The following is a 14,332-nucleotide window of genomic DNA, read 5'->3' as shown; positions in this document are numbered from 1 at the left end:
ACTGCTTTTCAAACTGTCAGTGCAACACTGTGACTCCTACACACTTCCCAGCAGGAGCTTTGCAGCTGAGCTGCCTTGGCTGACTGGCCAAGGTGGCTTTTGGCCAAGAATAAGTGCAGGCCAGTGGATCTGCTGTCAGACTCTGGCTCTTTGCACTATGTCCTGAGGGGAGCCATTTATAATCTTTATTTTTCAGCCCTTACTTTATGTCCTGTATTTCTCCACCTGGTTATCATGAATACTGAACACACACACAACCAAGTTCTGTCAAGGTCAGTGTATAATCTTCCTGCCTTAGTTTCCTTATGTGTTACATTGGGATAATATTACTTAGTAGCCTACTGGGAAGGCTGCAGTGATGGAGTGCTTACTGTTTGTTAAGTGCTACATTTCATTAGGATGTATTAAAAAAATGCTCCATCTGACTACAAAATCTCTCTAGATTTTGGTAACCAGGTGCTATCCTCACATAAAAGCTCAGAGGAGAATAAAACCTCTGTGAAAGCACACTATCTTCCTGTTTACCAGCTTACCAGAGTGCACCAGAAGCATGCAAAACAAATGGGTGCTTGCTTTTTCCATTTGATCAAAAGCTTCCACGGGTTCTTGCCATAACTTAACAGACTGTTTTTGACACTTGTGTGACATGTGCTTATCTTAGTATACATATTAACATTGAAAAGTGATGTTGATAGATGTAGCGGTATTGACGTCAAATGAAAATCTCCTTGTGGAAAAGAGTTCTGAAAAGTGTTTCTTGCTGTTGTAAACTTAGGACCTCACAATTACCCCAGATAAGGAGGTGGTGTCTGAAGTCTCAACCTCCTCCTCCTGGGAAAGGAGTAATTTAGCTGCAAGTCCTGACACATTGTTGCTTGCATAATCATTCTCTGAAACTAAGTATTACAAGCTGTGAATCAAGAGTAGTGTAGGAGGGGCTTGAGTTACACTTTTAAAGTGTCTATAATTAGAATTGCAGCATTTGATGAAGTGTACAGTAGGCATGTATCTAAGAGTGAAAACAGTAAAATCCTGATGTAAACTCATTGGATGTAAAAAAAAAAAAAAAAAAAAAAAAAGCAGAATACAGGAAAGCAGAGGCAGAGCAAGGGCACAAATTGTTCTTCATGCTTATGCCACTGATGAGTCACTACATTTTGGAGTGGAAATTTCCATGCGTATTGATTGTCATGAACCCTTTTAGTGGGCAGGGATATGTGTCTTATGAAGGAACCTAAGTCATGACAGAGTAGAGGCATATTTCCTAACATAAATCTTTGAACCCACAAAGAAAATAAAATGGCAAGTTTATTTGTAGGGAAATAAGTCACTTAAAAATGTTTAGTTGAGAGAGAAAGACCCCAGGGACAATGACAAACTTCAAGTGGCTTCAGTTTGTAGTTTCTAGTACATACTGAAAAAATGCCCAGATCAATGATGGGAAGAAAATCTCTGTGAGGCAAATCACAACATAGTGAACATGGAAAAAACGTTAGACACTTCAACAGAAGAGGCCAAAGTCCATAAATATTTTTAGAATTTCAAGTACTAAAATTTTTAAAACATCCGACTGCTTTCTTATAAATTCCCTATACAGGATGTCTCACTGGATCAACAGCAGAAGAGTGAATGACTCTTTCAGAAGCTCCAGACATCCAAATCAGAACAGATTACAGCTGACTGGTGCTAGGGGTTGGACAGAATGGGAGGCAGAGCCTCTCCATGGGGTTACTTTCTCATTTAACAGTTTGGTTCGGCTGTTCTTGGTAATGAATCTCTGCCCGAGTTCCCAGAGTCTGCTACCAATAGTCACTTCAAAAACAGGACATGACTGGCAAATTTTAGAAACTGAAAATGCAATCTGTGGAACTCTGTATGTTTAGTATGACCTTTCTGTTTAGACTTTATACTTTTGTCACACTTTTCCTTCATCAGATGATGTTTACCTTCAACTTCCATTTACACACAATACAGCCCCATTTCTTTTCAATCATTTAAGTACAGCCAACTATTCATGCACTGTGGGGAGGTCTCCCTTCACAGTTTTCTGTACATATCCAAAGCTACTTTCAGCTCAGCTGACAAGCTGAAATTATATTTGAAGTCTGGGGCTCTGGGAGTAGCAGGTGATGTGTCTCCAGCTCTCTCCCTTCTCTAGTCCTCCCACCAAGCTAATCATCCTAATCTGATCTTGCTGGGGAGGGCTAAGACTCTGGGGTCCTTTCAAGGGGTGATAAAGGATACACTGGGAGGGCTGGCCTGAGTTTTGCGTTAGTGCATGGATGGATGCAGACAGCATCACACTGCTCCTGTGCAATACAAGGAGCTCCCCCAACACCCTTCTTTCAAAGAATGGGACTCTACCTCCATCCCGCACACAGAGCACAGAAACACACACAAGGGTGCAGGAAGACACATGCACACAGAGCCGAGTACACATCTTGGACAGGTAAGAACAATCCCTTGACTCCACAGGTTCCTCCTGGCATTTGCAGAGATGCAGAAGGTAGCATCATGGTGCCAAATAGCTCTGTAGCAGTGAGATGGGGAGTGGGAAGTTGCTGCAGGAGGCTGTATCATGTAGCTCTCCGCAGACCTTATTGGGCTCAGTAGCAGTGCACAAGGTAGATCACTGACAGTGTTGCTTAGCAGGCAGGAAGCACTTGGGCTTTAGGAGCCTGGAGTTTATTTCCTGGCTCCCCATCAGCATCAAGTACTAATCGCTGCCTCCGGTTAGAGTTGTCTTTGATTGCTTGACACCTGACAACCTCTGGTCTAAACTGTCTCCAGTGGCAATATTAAGCTTTTCCACCAACAGGGACAGCACAGGAAAAAAATATTTGCTTTCTCTGAAGCTAAGGAACATTGGAAAACAGTATGAAGATAATGGAAGAAAAAATCCAGTTTTATAATACAAAGGTGTAATAACTTATAGTTTCAATACTCTATCTTTTTCCCAATCATTATTATACTGCAGGTGCAGGGAAACAGATCTGATGACTGATGATGACAGTATGATGAGATGAACTCTTACAGCACAGTTAGAATTATTTGAAAAGCTGTGTGACTCTGAAGTGGTCGTTATGATGCTCCTAGTGTTGTGCGGTGAAAAATCGTATGGGATGTGTAAATTCCCATTTTGTGATCGTATAAGACTGCAGTGTATCTGAGGTGAAGGAGCAGTGGTGGCTTTTTAAAAAATAAAATTTAGAGGATTTAACTTCCTCTTCAGATATTCATACCAGAAGATTAGCTACCCCTGCTTATCAATAGGGCAGCCTTTTAAAGACCCCCATAATATTGGATGATCTTGTGTTTTACACAGAATATTTTTCTCTGCTATAAATAATGGAACAGTGAAAACATCCTGCACAGTTTACTGGAAGGGCAGAACACTGCATTCAGTATAAATGTGTAAGCAAATGGTCTACTGAAATAGAGGCTCCACCAGAGTAACACATTTTCAAAAGCATTTTCAAATTCAATTCATAAGAATGACATATGGAATGTAAAGCACATTCCAGTAAGGAAATATGTTGTGTTTCGGTCAGAAAGTGTACCTTGTGCGTATATATAATTTCTTAGCTCTGTGTGCCAAGCTGAACTCCCCAGACAGCTCAGACTGCTGCAACACTATGAATTAACACTCAACTAGTGTCACAGAAAAACGTGACAAAGATGTTTAATCACTAAATATAGGGAAAAAATCTCCATCATGACCTACTGACCAGACATTTCTTGGCAATTGCTAATCAACTGTGTTAGCCTTTTATTGTCTATCCTACCATTGTCTTCCAGGAAAGATCTGAGCAAGAGGTCAGTGCAGCTTAAGTAGGTATTGGTTCATTTGTTATCTTCCAGGCAGTATTCTGCAGTGAACAGTCTGTTCTCCTTTGAAGGTGGAAGACTTCAGCTTAATTTGTCTTGTTTGTTTACTTTGGATATCCAAGCCAGAAGATAAGGATAGCTCTGGAGGGATCATTTTTGAGCATAATTTTCAGTGCTTTCTATGAGCATTACTGTTTTAAAGACCTGTATTTGGTAAATTGTGAACTACTTTATTGAAACTTTATAGAAGAAACACATTAAGAAAAGTGACCTGGTTAGCATGCATTTAGACTGTCTCTGTTCAGGGAAGTACTATGCTTACCTCTGAATAAGCAGTTAGATTTGAATTCTTTACCTGAAAAACACTATTTCCTGGGTTAAGGACCGGGGGGGTGGGGGGGTGGGGAGGTTACCCCACTCTTTTCTAGAAAAATATGAGAAAAAAGAAGGGGAAATGGAAGGAAGAAATCAGCTGACAATGGTCTCTTGTAATGCAAACTAATTGTGTAGAATGGAGGCAATGGTAGTGTGCGTAGCTTCAAGTGACTGCTCCTGAAATTCTCCAAGTTTTAAAAGGAATTTTGTTTGAAAGACAGTGTTTTCTTTAAAAGGGGTTCATTATTCAGCTTCATCCATCCATGTTGTATTAACAAAACATTACTAACTCTGCTTGAGCAGGGGGGTTGGACGAGGTGATCTCCAGCGTTCCCTTCCAACCTCAGCCATTGTGTGATTCTATGGTTCTGCGAACAGGAAAATCAGAAAGCTGTTTACTGCCTTTCTGGGAACAGAAGTATTAGCTTAAGGTTTGTGGAATTGTCTCTCCCTCTCTGTCTTGCTGTAATAGTAGAAACAATTGAAATTTGTTCAAGCCTTTATGGGAAGCCAACATGGGCTGCTCCTGTAACCTCATCTCCAGCATGGAACCACAGCAGGCAAACAAATAAGAGCTACTATAGCTCTTACGTGATTGCCATTAGGCACCCTGAGACAGGATCTTGTCCCTGGACAGGCAAGGTAGCACTCTCTTCTCTCAATGTCGATAGTAGCAATGGGGATCCCCTTCTACCCAGGAAAAAATGAACCAGCAGCACATGACCTGCCTCTCTTTTGAGGTGACCCATTTAGTAATTAAAAGATCCATTTTCTCTCCCACTCAAAAGGGCTAGTCTGGCATCAAGAGTTACGCATATTTGAACGTCCTGGGATATGCTTGCTAGACTATATGCTCTTCCTTTCACACAGTACCCATTCCCAAGCTATGTGTTAAACTGTGAAGTTTCATTCCCATCTCCCAGAGTAGTTACTTTGAGCTCTCTGTCTGCAAAGACAAACCTCATTCTGGTAATGTCTACACTGACATTTAGGATTAATATAGAGTTTATTGCCTGCCAATTAGAGCTGTATAAGCTACCTTTTCCCTCTTTTCCTTGAAGCCTGCACCAAAGCCGTCTGTTTTGTACCATTGTTTTTTTCGGCTGTGAGAATGCCTTAAGCTCTGTATTAAAACTTGAATGTTCTAGGAATTGCCTTATGAACCACTTGCCTCTCGTGTGAGGCAGCAGGGAGAGGTGCAGAAGGGCTGGGATCAGAGTAGAGAATTTGGGGGTTGCAGCTGGAGGGCTTCATAGGCAGTGAGGCTAATGTAATGAGTGGGGCTCTGGAGAGCTGTGCAGATCAGGCATGACCTTGCGGAGCAGACAGCAGTCTGCTACACCATTGAAGAGACTCTGGACCTTTCAGTGAGGCTGGACTGAGCAGGACTTGCCTGGTGCAAAGGCAGAAAGTGACAGAATTGTTTTTCCTTTAACAGAGCATGCTTCTATCATGTGGTATTTTTTCTGCCCAGTCTCAAGGACCAGGCTGCCTGTCAGGCCCAGGCATATGTGCTGTTAACTCACATGGATTTCAGTAAGAAGCTAGAGTTTTACATCATTTATAAAATTTGGGCTTTATGCCCTGATATTTGGATTAGGTGTTTAAAAATAAATAAAATATCCTATCACTTGTGTGTAAAAGTTCCCTTTTCCCTGCATTGCTTCAAAGCAGCTGTCGTTGTGCTATGGTTTTTTTTTTTCTGATATTCTCTGTGACAAACACCAGCCATCCTTTCATTTGCAATCATTACTGCAAGAAAATTGGAAACTGCAGCTACTAGGACATGATTATCTTTTCTTTCATATTGTTTGTCTTCTACTGTGACACAGCAAAAGAAACATTTGTACAGCTAATAAAGCATTTATACAGAGATAAACAGAAATACCATGTTCTTGTTGGATAAGCTGAACTAATGTAGGACATGTTTACTAGCAATGGTGATATAGAGGGGATGATAAAAGGGGACTGTTGTCCCTCCTATGCTGCCCACAATGTGCTTTCCCCCAAAAGCATGCTCTTTGGTTGATACTAACAACCCTCTTTTTAATCAGAAATGGGGGAGTCTACTGGGTTATAGCAGCAAAATTTAAATAAAAATCCTGAAGCTAGTAGAAGTTGGCATTTTGTCAGTCTCTGTGAAAGGACAGTTTTGCAAAATATTTAGTCAAAGGCTATAGCACTTGCAAGGGCTCTTGAGTGAACAGCAGTCAGTTTAGATTTTCTTCATCAGTTGGATGATCAAAGTGATGAAGTAATGGCTAATAACTCAGATCTATGCAATTTTGTTTTATGAAAATAACAAATTGCATTTTCGTCATTGAGGAATACAAAGTATTAAGTGAAATGGAGACATAAATCTGTCAGTGCAATCAACAGTGATGAATAGCCAATGCTATGGCCTGTCTGTCCCACAAGGATTAGTATTTTGTTGTATTTTTTGGCTTGTAGAAGTTGCAAAACTCACAAACGCACAACATAGAGAATATTTTAAAAATAAAAAGCCAAAAAAGCTCATTTGCTAAAACTTCCTTTTATTTAGAGCATATCATTTTAATCTTAAAAACTTATTTTCAATGGCACACAGCTTTCAGAATCAGCACCTTTGCATTTACAAACTACAGAACACCCCATCAATTTGTGCTTGTCTAGTTCAGACTTGTCAATCATATAGAGAATCTAACTCTCTCTTCCTGTTTTCTGTCAAAGGTTTTAACACAGTGCTGCAGCAAGACTGCATGTTATGAGGATTCCACTCACAAAATAGATTTACAGCACATTACATAATGATTCATTTATTCCATCATAAATTAAAACTATAATGAAAATGCTTACATAAATACACAGTGTAGCTTTTGTGATGTAATACCATTTCTTTTTTGTTTGTTCATTTACAGCTCAGTTCACAAGAGCATCATTAGTGCAAATTAATAAGATTTTACTTTATAGTTATCTTGTAAGAAGCTCCTAGATATATTTCAACTGATGTGCCTGGGGCCAGCGTAATGAGTTAATATTCAGTGTCTGGTTTGGTGAGGGATTTCTCAAGGTCTTCTGCTGCAGGGTTAGATTTCTTCTGGCTTGGGATAGCAGGTAGGACTCGACTTGGTTTCAGAGGTTGTCCTGATAAACCAGGCAAGAAAGAATGTAGTGCCTGACTCTGAGAAAATCCTCTTCTCTGGGATCTGGAGGTTTGGGCTGGTGGGAGAATAACTGCCCCAGTCCTTAAGGTATTTAAAGGCAGGGACTTAGACTTCTTAACGCCCTGAGGAACTTGATTAGATGGTAGCTGAACTGGAGAAAAAAAGACAAAGAAAGAGTGCACAGACTATGAGAAACATGGCATTTATTTTTACACGATCATTATGATCATTTTCTTAGGACTGTTGATTGTTTGTCTTGTGTTGTGTGTACTTAAACCTGTGCTTGAAAGATGTGACCAAAATATGAGTAAAAAAATTCTAAAGCCTGGCAGGGCTAATATATACATATATATATATATAAAAACAATTTCGGTGTCAAGTAAGTTACTTTGTGTCTGGTGATCAATGAGAGCTGATCAGTTTAAAGGTTCGCTATTGATAAGCATTGTATCCACAGTTTATCTGAAGGAGATATCTGCTCTGTTCAGGAAGATTTCTGCAAAACATTTTTTTCATCAGAAAATACAGACTGAAACAGAAATGCTCCATGGGAATATATTGTTTTTTACAAAACTTTTGTGGTGGAAGGCTCTGTTGCCCAGGGTAAACCCTGGTCAAAATCTGAGGAAGATGAAAAACCTGTCTGCGTTGCTCTAGGCACAATTGATTATGAAGACAAAACATCTGCTCTGTATATCAAAGGCCACAAAAGCAGCCCAATACCCTCTAACAGGCTTAAGACCCAAATTGAAACAACACGAGCCACAGCTATGATATGTCTTGTTTGTGTCAGAAGTCTTGTAAGAAACCGAGGGTTTAGATCATCCTTAAACTCCACCTGACATTCAGCAGCGGAACAGCTTCACATCTTTCCTAATTTTTTCTTTTTGGATAAGTGAACAAAGAAGAATTTGTAGTTGTTTCAATTTTTGTGTAACCTCCAGTTCCAGGAGGCTTTTGATTACTTTTGCTAAAGTTTTCACTGTAGTTTTCTTTCTTAATTTCTGGTTCACTTTTCTTATCAGTCCCTCTTTACAATTTGGTTGTTTGTGTTTTTGTTCTTACCATCCTGCTTGATATGTTTATTTATCCAAGGAGGTCCCCTAATCCCACCTCATTATTCTTTTCCCTTGCTTTGGATGCAACCTCCTGGTGGGTTTGTGCTTTCGAGTTAGCACAGTTCTATGCCTTCTCTAAATTCAAATCCCCAGCTCCTTCATTCAGGCAGTTCACTAATTAATTTCCTAAAGTTTGCAAGGGAGAATTCAAAACCGTAATTATAGACCTATTTTTTCTCTGCCTTGGAATTCATTGTGAATTACATTACCTCCTATTCAGTTAGTTCTATTTTACTACAACGGATTCCTTCAGAAGATCTTCACTGTTCATTAAAACTGAGTGTAAAATAGCAAAATGTCTTATTGACTCATTTACTGGTTGGCGAGGAAATCTGTTTTCTGTTGTGATCAAGACTATCTGAGCCCTGCCATTATTTTCCAATGAATGTACTTATTTCTCTCATAGTTTTTCAGAGTTTATTAATGATATAGATTCCTGAGTCTGTGTGTTTATAACACACCCTTAACATGATTATTGCAAAACCATTTTTATTCTCTCTCCAAGTTATTTTCACCCAGATTCAATTTTATTCATGAATTTATGTTTGATTTCTTCACAGTCTACGTTTCACTACATATTAGGTGATCTTACCATCCATTTTTTTACCTTTTCTAAATGGTTTATATCCATTACCACTAGTCTTTTAGTCACAATACTGTTCTGTCCTGTATCTGTCATTCCTATACTGCCTTCCTTAGCATCTTGCATTTTGAGTTCCAGTTCCTCCATTTTTTTCACAAGCTCTTTGCCTTGCTGTGCAAACAGTTCAGTTTTTCCAGTCTAACCATATTAGAGTTCCCAAGTAGAGTAAGTGCTGTTTTGGCCACAGAATCTTCCTTGCCATTTTTCACATTCATTTTTCCTTGGTTGCATTCTCATTTCATCCATCTTTTTTGTTCCACTTCATCTGTCATGATGAATATATGAGAGTCTGTTAAGGTTTGCCTCTGAGAGGATGTTCTGTTTAGGTTCATCCTACTAGTCATGGCAGGCTCCAGAAGGTTATTTGGATTCTTTGGCTAATTTGGAGGCTCATCATTATGACTAAAAGTGCTTCCTAATGGTCCAATATTACAATCCATTCTCTGAGCCACCTGCTTGTCCTCAGATTGCTGTCATGCTTGTGTCCCAATTCTTTACATGTGGGAAGAATTCTGCTATAAAAAACTCTGCTCAAAAGGCATCTTTCTCTTCCTGGCATTATTATACCATTTTCTGCCCAGCTCTAATGAAAACTTGTGTCTTCATGTTTCCATTTTTTGCTGACAGCCTCTTTGTTTATTTCCTTTCCATAATCTCTGACCTAAATTTTCCTGGTGTAAATTCCACAGAAATGAGGAAAGGACAAGAGTATTCTCTCTTAAGTCTATAAAATTGTTGTCTAGTTCCAGAGAAACATCTGAAGTTAATCTAGATTTAGACTGACTTAACAGAGGATAAACTGATAAATGAACTCATTTTTATTAGAAATAACAGACCACATAATCAACTGCTATGAACTCAGTAACTACTACAGCCAATGCACCTGTGATAAGCTGGGCCTTACAAGTCTATTTTAATCTTAAATAACCCCCCTCTCCCCCAAAAAAACAAGCTAAACCTTCAACACATTTGAGGAACTCATAGATGGAATAATGGATTGAGGGTCTTGAGAGCTGTAGATTAAAAAGATAAGAAAAGAGGACTTGGGGAATTTCAGATCAGTTAACCTAACCTTCACACATATAAAACCTGCCTGCACTTAGTGTTTCTCAGAAGTGGACCTCTGAACCTATGAAGTCTGCCTTCTCACTGCTCATTAAGCAACGCCAAAAAGAATGACTGGGACACTGGCTCAGTGGATGCAGGGCAAGTGAGAAATTACATAATTTTAACAAGAAAGGAGTGTTAACTTTGTCACAAATTTTCATAAACAAAATAAGGTAGATCCATTACGGTAACATGGACACACAGCTAATAGGAGAAATGCATTCAAAGTGTAGTTATTTCAAAAGAGATTTTGAGGAGGGAGGATTCAATGCATTCATTAATGATGTCGATGAAAAGTGCACTTATAAAAACCTGCAGATGGCAGTAAGCTGGGAAGACCCTGCAAGGACCCTGAAGGACAACTTTAAAATGCAAAATAATCTTGATAAAGTGGAGAAATGATAAGAAATTTAGATAACAAAACTCAGCAAAGACAAATGCAAAGTACTACACTTAGAAAAAACGAGAAAAATCACAAACCACCAAAAATCCAAATGCAAAATGGGGAATAACTGGCTAGGGGAGTAACAGTCTTGCAGGTAACTAAGGACACAGACTGTGTCCGAGTCAGATATGTAGTGCAGAAGTTCAAGCAGAAACCCTACAGCTTCCCTGCCTTGGCAAAGCAATCACACCGGTCTTATCATGCAAGCCGCACTGTGCCTGTAGATTTACCTAGTATATAGTTAAGAAGTCAGAATTTTTCCCTGTTGAAGACAACTGCCTTCAGTGGGCACTGGAAGAGCTCTGCATCTCTGCGTTCTTTTACTAGATATATTGTGCGAAAGAGGCTGAAGTTCTTCTTGCCACATGCTTATGTACTATATATCATGTACTCGCTCCATCATTCATTATGTATTTATTAGGAGCAGCAGCTCTAAGACTCACCAGATTCCTGTTTGGGGCAAAGCAGAATCTTTATAGAGAAGATTAAAAAATTTGGAAGCTTTTTTTCCCTTTTCAGGCTTATTTCAATACACAGTTCAAGTTGTGATGGCTCAAATAGACAGTCCTGTACTAGAGCTGCTGGCTTTTGGCAATTCAGTATAATTCATGGGTCATATTGAAGGCTCATTCATATTCAGTAGTTCAGGAAATGGCTTAGTTCTGCTTTCCAAGAAAAAACATGCGCCATTAATCCTTTATTTTAGTTTGTAATGAATTTGCATGAGTCAGGAGCAAGTACAATAGCTGAACTCAGTTGTTTTTGGCACTTTATAGAATGTTTTGTGTTCTTTGAAATTTTGGCATGAAAACCAAATGTATATTGAGAAGGTCACTTGTTTTCCTCTTTGGAACATAAGCTCATGTTCATCCATTTGATATTTCCACCCATGTGAAAAATCTGCAGAACACCTTATGTACTAGATAAGTCCATCATGATGGGTTGAAGTAGGGCATAAATAGTTTAGTTTAATTTCCCCCTCACACACTGGGTATCTGCCACAAACTGATGCTTCTTTAAAAAAGGGAAGAACAGCTCCCAAATTCCAATAGTGTCTGTCAAGTCCTGCACACTGTATTTAGGACTCTTAGGACTCTGTTCTGTAATGATTTCAGGACTGGGACATGGATGACTTTAAAATAATACATACAGTGACAGGTATTAGTATTTGTATTGCAACACAGGAGTCTGGACCCAGATCTGGGATCTGTGAGGAACAGAAGCCCAGTGGTGGTTCCCCATAAAACCAGAGCTATATACAGCAAAAGTGTCTGTAATTATTCATGTTCAGAGGGTGGAGTCAGTCACCCAAGGAAGAGTGATGTTTTAAGAGCTTCTACTTCAGGAAGCCTTTTCTACTCAGCAGTGACTCAGGAGTTACTGCTACTATAAACCGCAGAGGCAAGAGTAGTGCTGTCAGGGAGGCATTGCCCAAGTCATACGTGCTGTCCCGCAGGAGGGGTGGCTGTTAGGCTCTCTCCCTCTACAAACAGTGGCTCATGGTGGCCCTCTGTGGAGAGGAGAGTGCTTTGTGGAACCCTTTGCTGTGGACTTGGGAAAGAAGAAACTTCAAATCATGATGAGTAAAGGCAAAAGCAACGACTGATCCCAGACGAGTATTGTTAAGTGACCTGCTGAAACAGGTTTATTGTTTAATAAGTGATAACCTCACCATGGCGTCAGACCTTCTGTACCATATGAAGAAGTCAGAGCAGCAGAGAGTTCTCTAGAAGTCCCATATTTGTTTGGAAAATGATTCTGGCACTATGTGAGCTGTGTGTAATAGCTGTAACGTAGTTGTCCAAGAGAGAGTTGCATAATGAGAGAGGAAGGGACTGGTGGGTAGAGCAGCAGCATGCAGAATAACAGAGACGCCAGGCCATGCTGAGGCTACTCAGGAAGCAAGTGAAGGACTGTTTGGCCCTGGGAACATCTGACGGGTGGGTGTCTATAAAAATGGTTTAGTCACCCAAAGTCACCTAAATGCTCTTTGACTAGGGTACTGTTTCATTCCTATTGTCATCTTTCTAACATGTATTTTTAAAGGTTTTGCTTGGAGGTTAAAGCATCTCTTCCTTTTTTTGTTGCCCTTCCTTTTTTGGGAGATGTTTCTTCTTTCTGTTCATTTTTAACTAGTTTCAGTTCTCCTTCTAATATATACTTATTTTATCTTTCTAGCTCCCTGGTTGCTTTTTTTAACTGGTTTTGTTGTATGTTTTTAGCAAACATTTCAGTGTAACAAAAATATTAGAAAAACCCAAGTGTTTACACTCAAACTTACCCGAGCCATTTTCCTGGGTAAAGGCTGTGCCCAGAACAGTAATATTTTAAGGGCTGGATGGAGGGTGAGTGATATCTTGGCTCTGAAGTAGTTATTTGGAAAGCTCCAGGATCAAATGTGTTATTTATGTTAGCAAAGAAGAAATGCCATCTATTTTTTGCAAATAACTTTCCTTTTCTGTTATTGGCAGCTACTGATGTTCAAGCAGTAGTGGCACCTGGATAAATGTACTGTGTTAGTTAATTCCACCTCTGGCCATAATTATTAACTGTGATAATTATATCTTACTTGTTGAACACATTTTTTGGCATGTGACTAGAACTAAGACCCTGCTGTTCGTATGAATTACTACAAGAACACCAGTGATTATGAAATCCTTTTTTTTAGGATTATGCTTACATAGCATTATGCTTTAACTAGAACATTAGTAGCAAGCTTAAAAATAGAAAGAACATTTGGACCTTGAGTTTTGAAAGCAGTTACATGATTTCCCTTCCCCTGAGCAGACAGAGAATACCACCTCAGTACTGACATATCAGTATTGACTTTTCTCCTTGCTCTCCCATACTTAGTGTAGCAGTAGTGCAGGATTCTGTATTTCCTCTATGCAGCCTTATGTTCCCTGTAAAGCTGTGTAAGAAAAGCAGCTACCTCTGATGTTCAGCTTTTAGTAATGTTGTTATAGCTGCACAATTGCTTCTGAAGCTCAAGTCATACTGAGCAATAAATCTTATATTTAGCTCTGAAATGTGAATGCTGTAGGACCTGGCTGATCTGCAGGATAGCAAATAGTAAACTGCAAATCCTCATTCAAAATATATTGGGACATTTGCATTTAGTGGAGCACAGGAACAGGAGGGCAGGAGATTGTGCTGGGAGTAGGGCTAGTGCTTGTATGTCAAGTGCATGCCTGTCACTGGCTGAGTCGAACCTGGGACACTCACTAAGCTTTATTTTGACATTCTGCCTTTGCTGTGGGAGTGTAGTGAGGCTTTCCCTGCTCTTCTGGCAGCTCGCCTCTTTTCGTCTTGAGAAGGAGAAGCTGGTTAACAGTGTAGAGGAAAAAATGCTACTGCTATCTTGATCCCTTCATTTTAGCTCCTGCATTGTAGAACTACTCAATACAGTTGTTAGAATGAGAGAAATGAATGATTCCCATCCTCCTTTAAGAGCTAGTCTAGCTGCTGTGCTGCAAGACAGAGTGAAATAGAACATCTTTTCACCTCTGTTACATCCAGAAAATTACATGAGTTTTGGGAAATCTGGTGATGTTGATCTAATCCTCTTCCCTCTTGTTTTCACTAGCAAAAAGACACAAAAGTCAGTGTCTGTTACAGTATTTTTCATGCTATCTGTAAAATAGGCACTCCTTATCTTGCTCTCATCTTACAT

At 39.6% G+C, this 14,332-nt stretch overlaps 1 protein-coding gene and 1 long non-coding RNA gene across 2 annotated transcripts in view; one reads left to right on the top strand and one right to left on the bottom strand.

Moving 5' to 3' along the window:
* Positions 1-14,332, top strand: part of LOC112995739 (uncharacterized) — a 149,101-nt gene that overhangs the window by 14,855 nt on the left and 119,914 nt on the right. The gene's annotated exons all lie outside the window — the stretch shown is intronic.
* Positions 6,730-14,332, bottom strand: part of LOC112995738 (ankyrin repeat domain-containing protein 55) — a 52,198-nt gene continuing 44,595 nt past the window's right edge. The window contains exon 11 of the mRNA XM_026120909.2: positions 6,730-7,497. Coding sequence (XP_025976694.1) covers positions 7,214-7,497 — 284 coding nt within the window. The 3' untranslated portion in view covers positions 6,730-7,213. The remainder of the gene's footprint in view (positions 7,498-14,332) is intronic.

The sequence above is a fragment of the Dromaius novaehollandiae genome, chromosome W (assembly GCF_036370855.1).
Source record: "Dromaius novaehollandiae isolate bDroNov1 chromosome W, bDroNov1.hap1, whole genome shotgun sequence".
NCBI lineage: Eukaryota > Metazoa > Chordata > Aves > Casuariiformes > Dromaiidae > Dromaius > Dromaius novaehollandiae.
The sequence above is the reverse complement of the archived record's forward strand: the minus strand, read 5'-3'. Positions and strand labels throughout refer to the sequence as shown.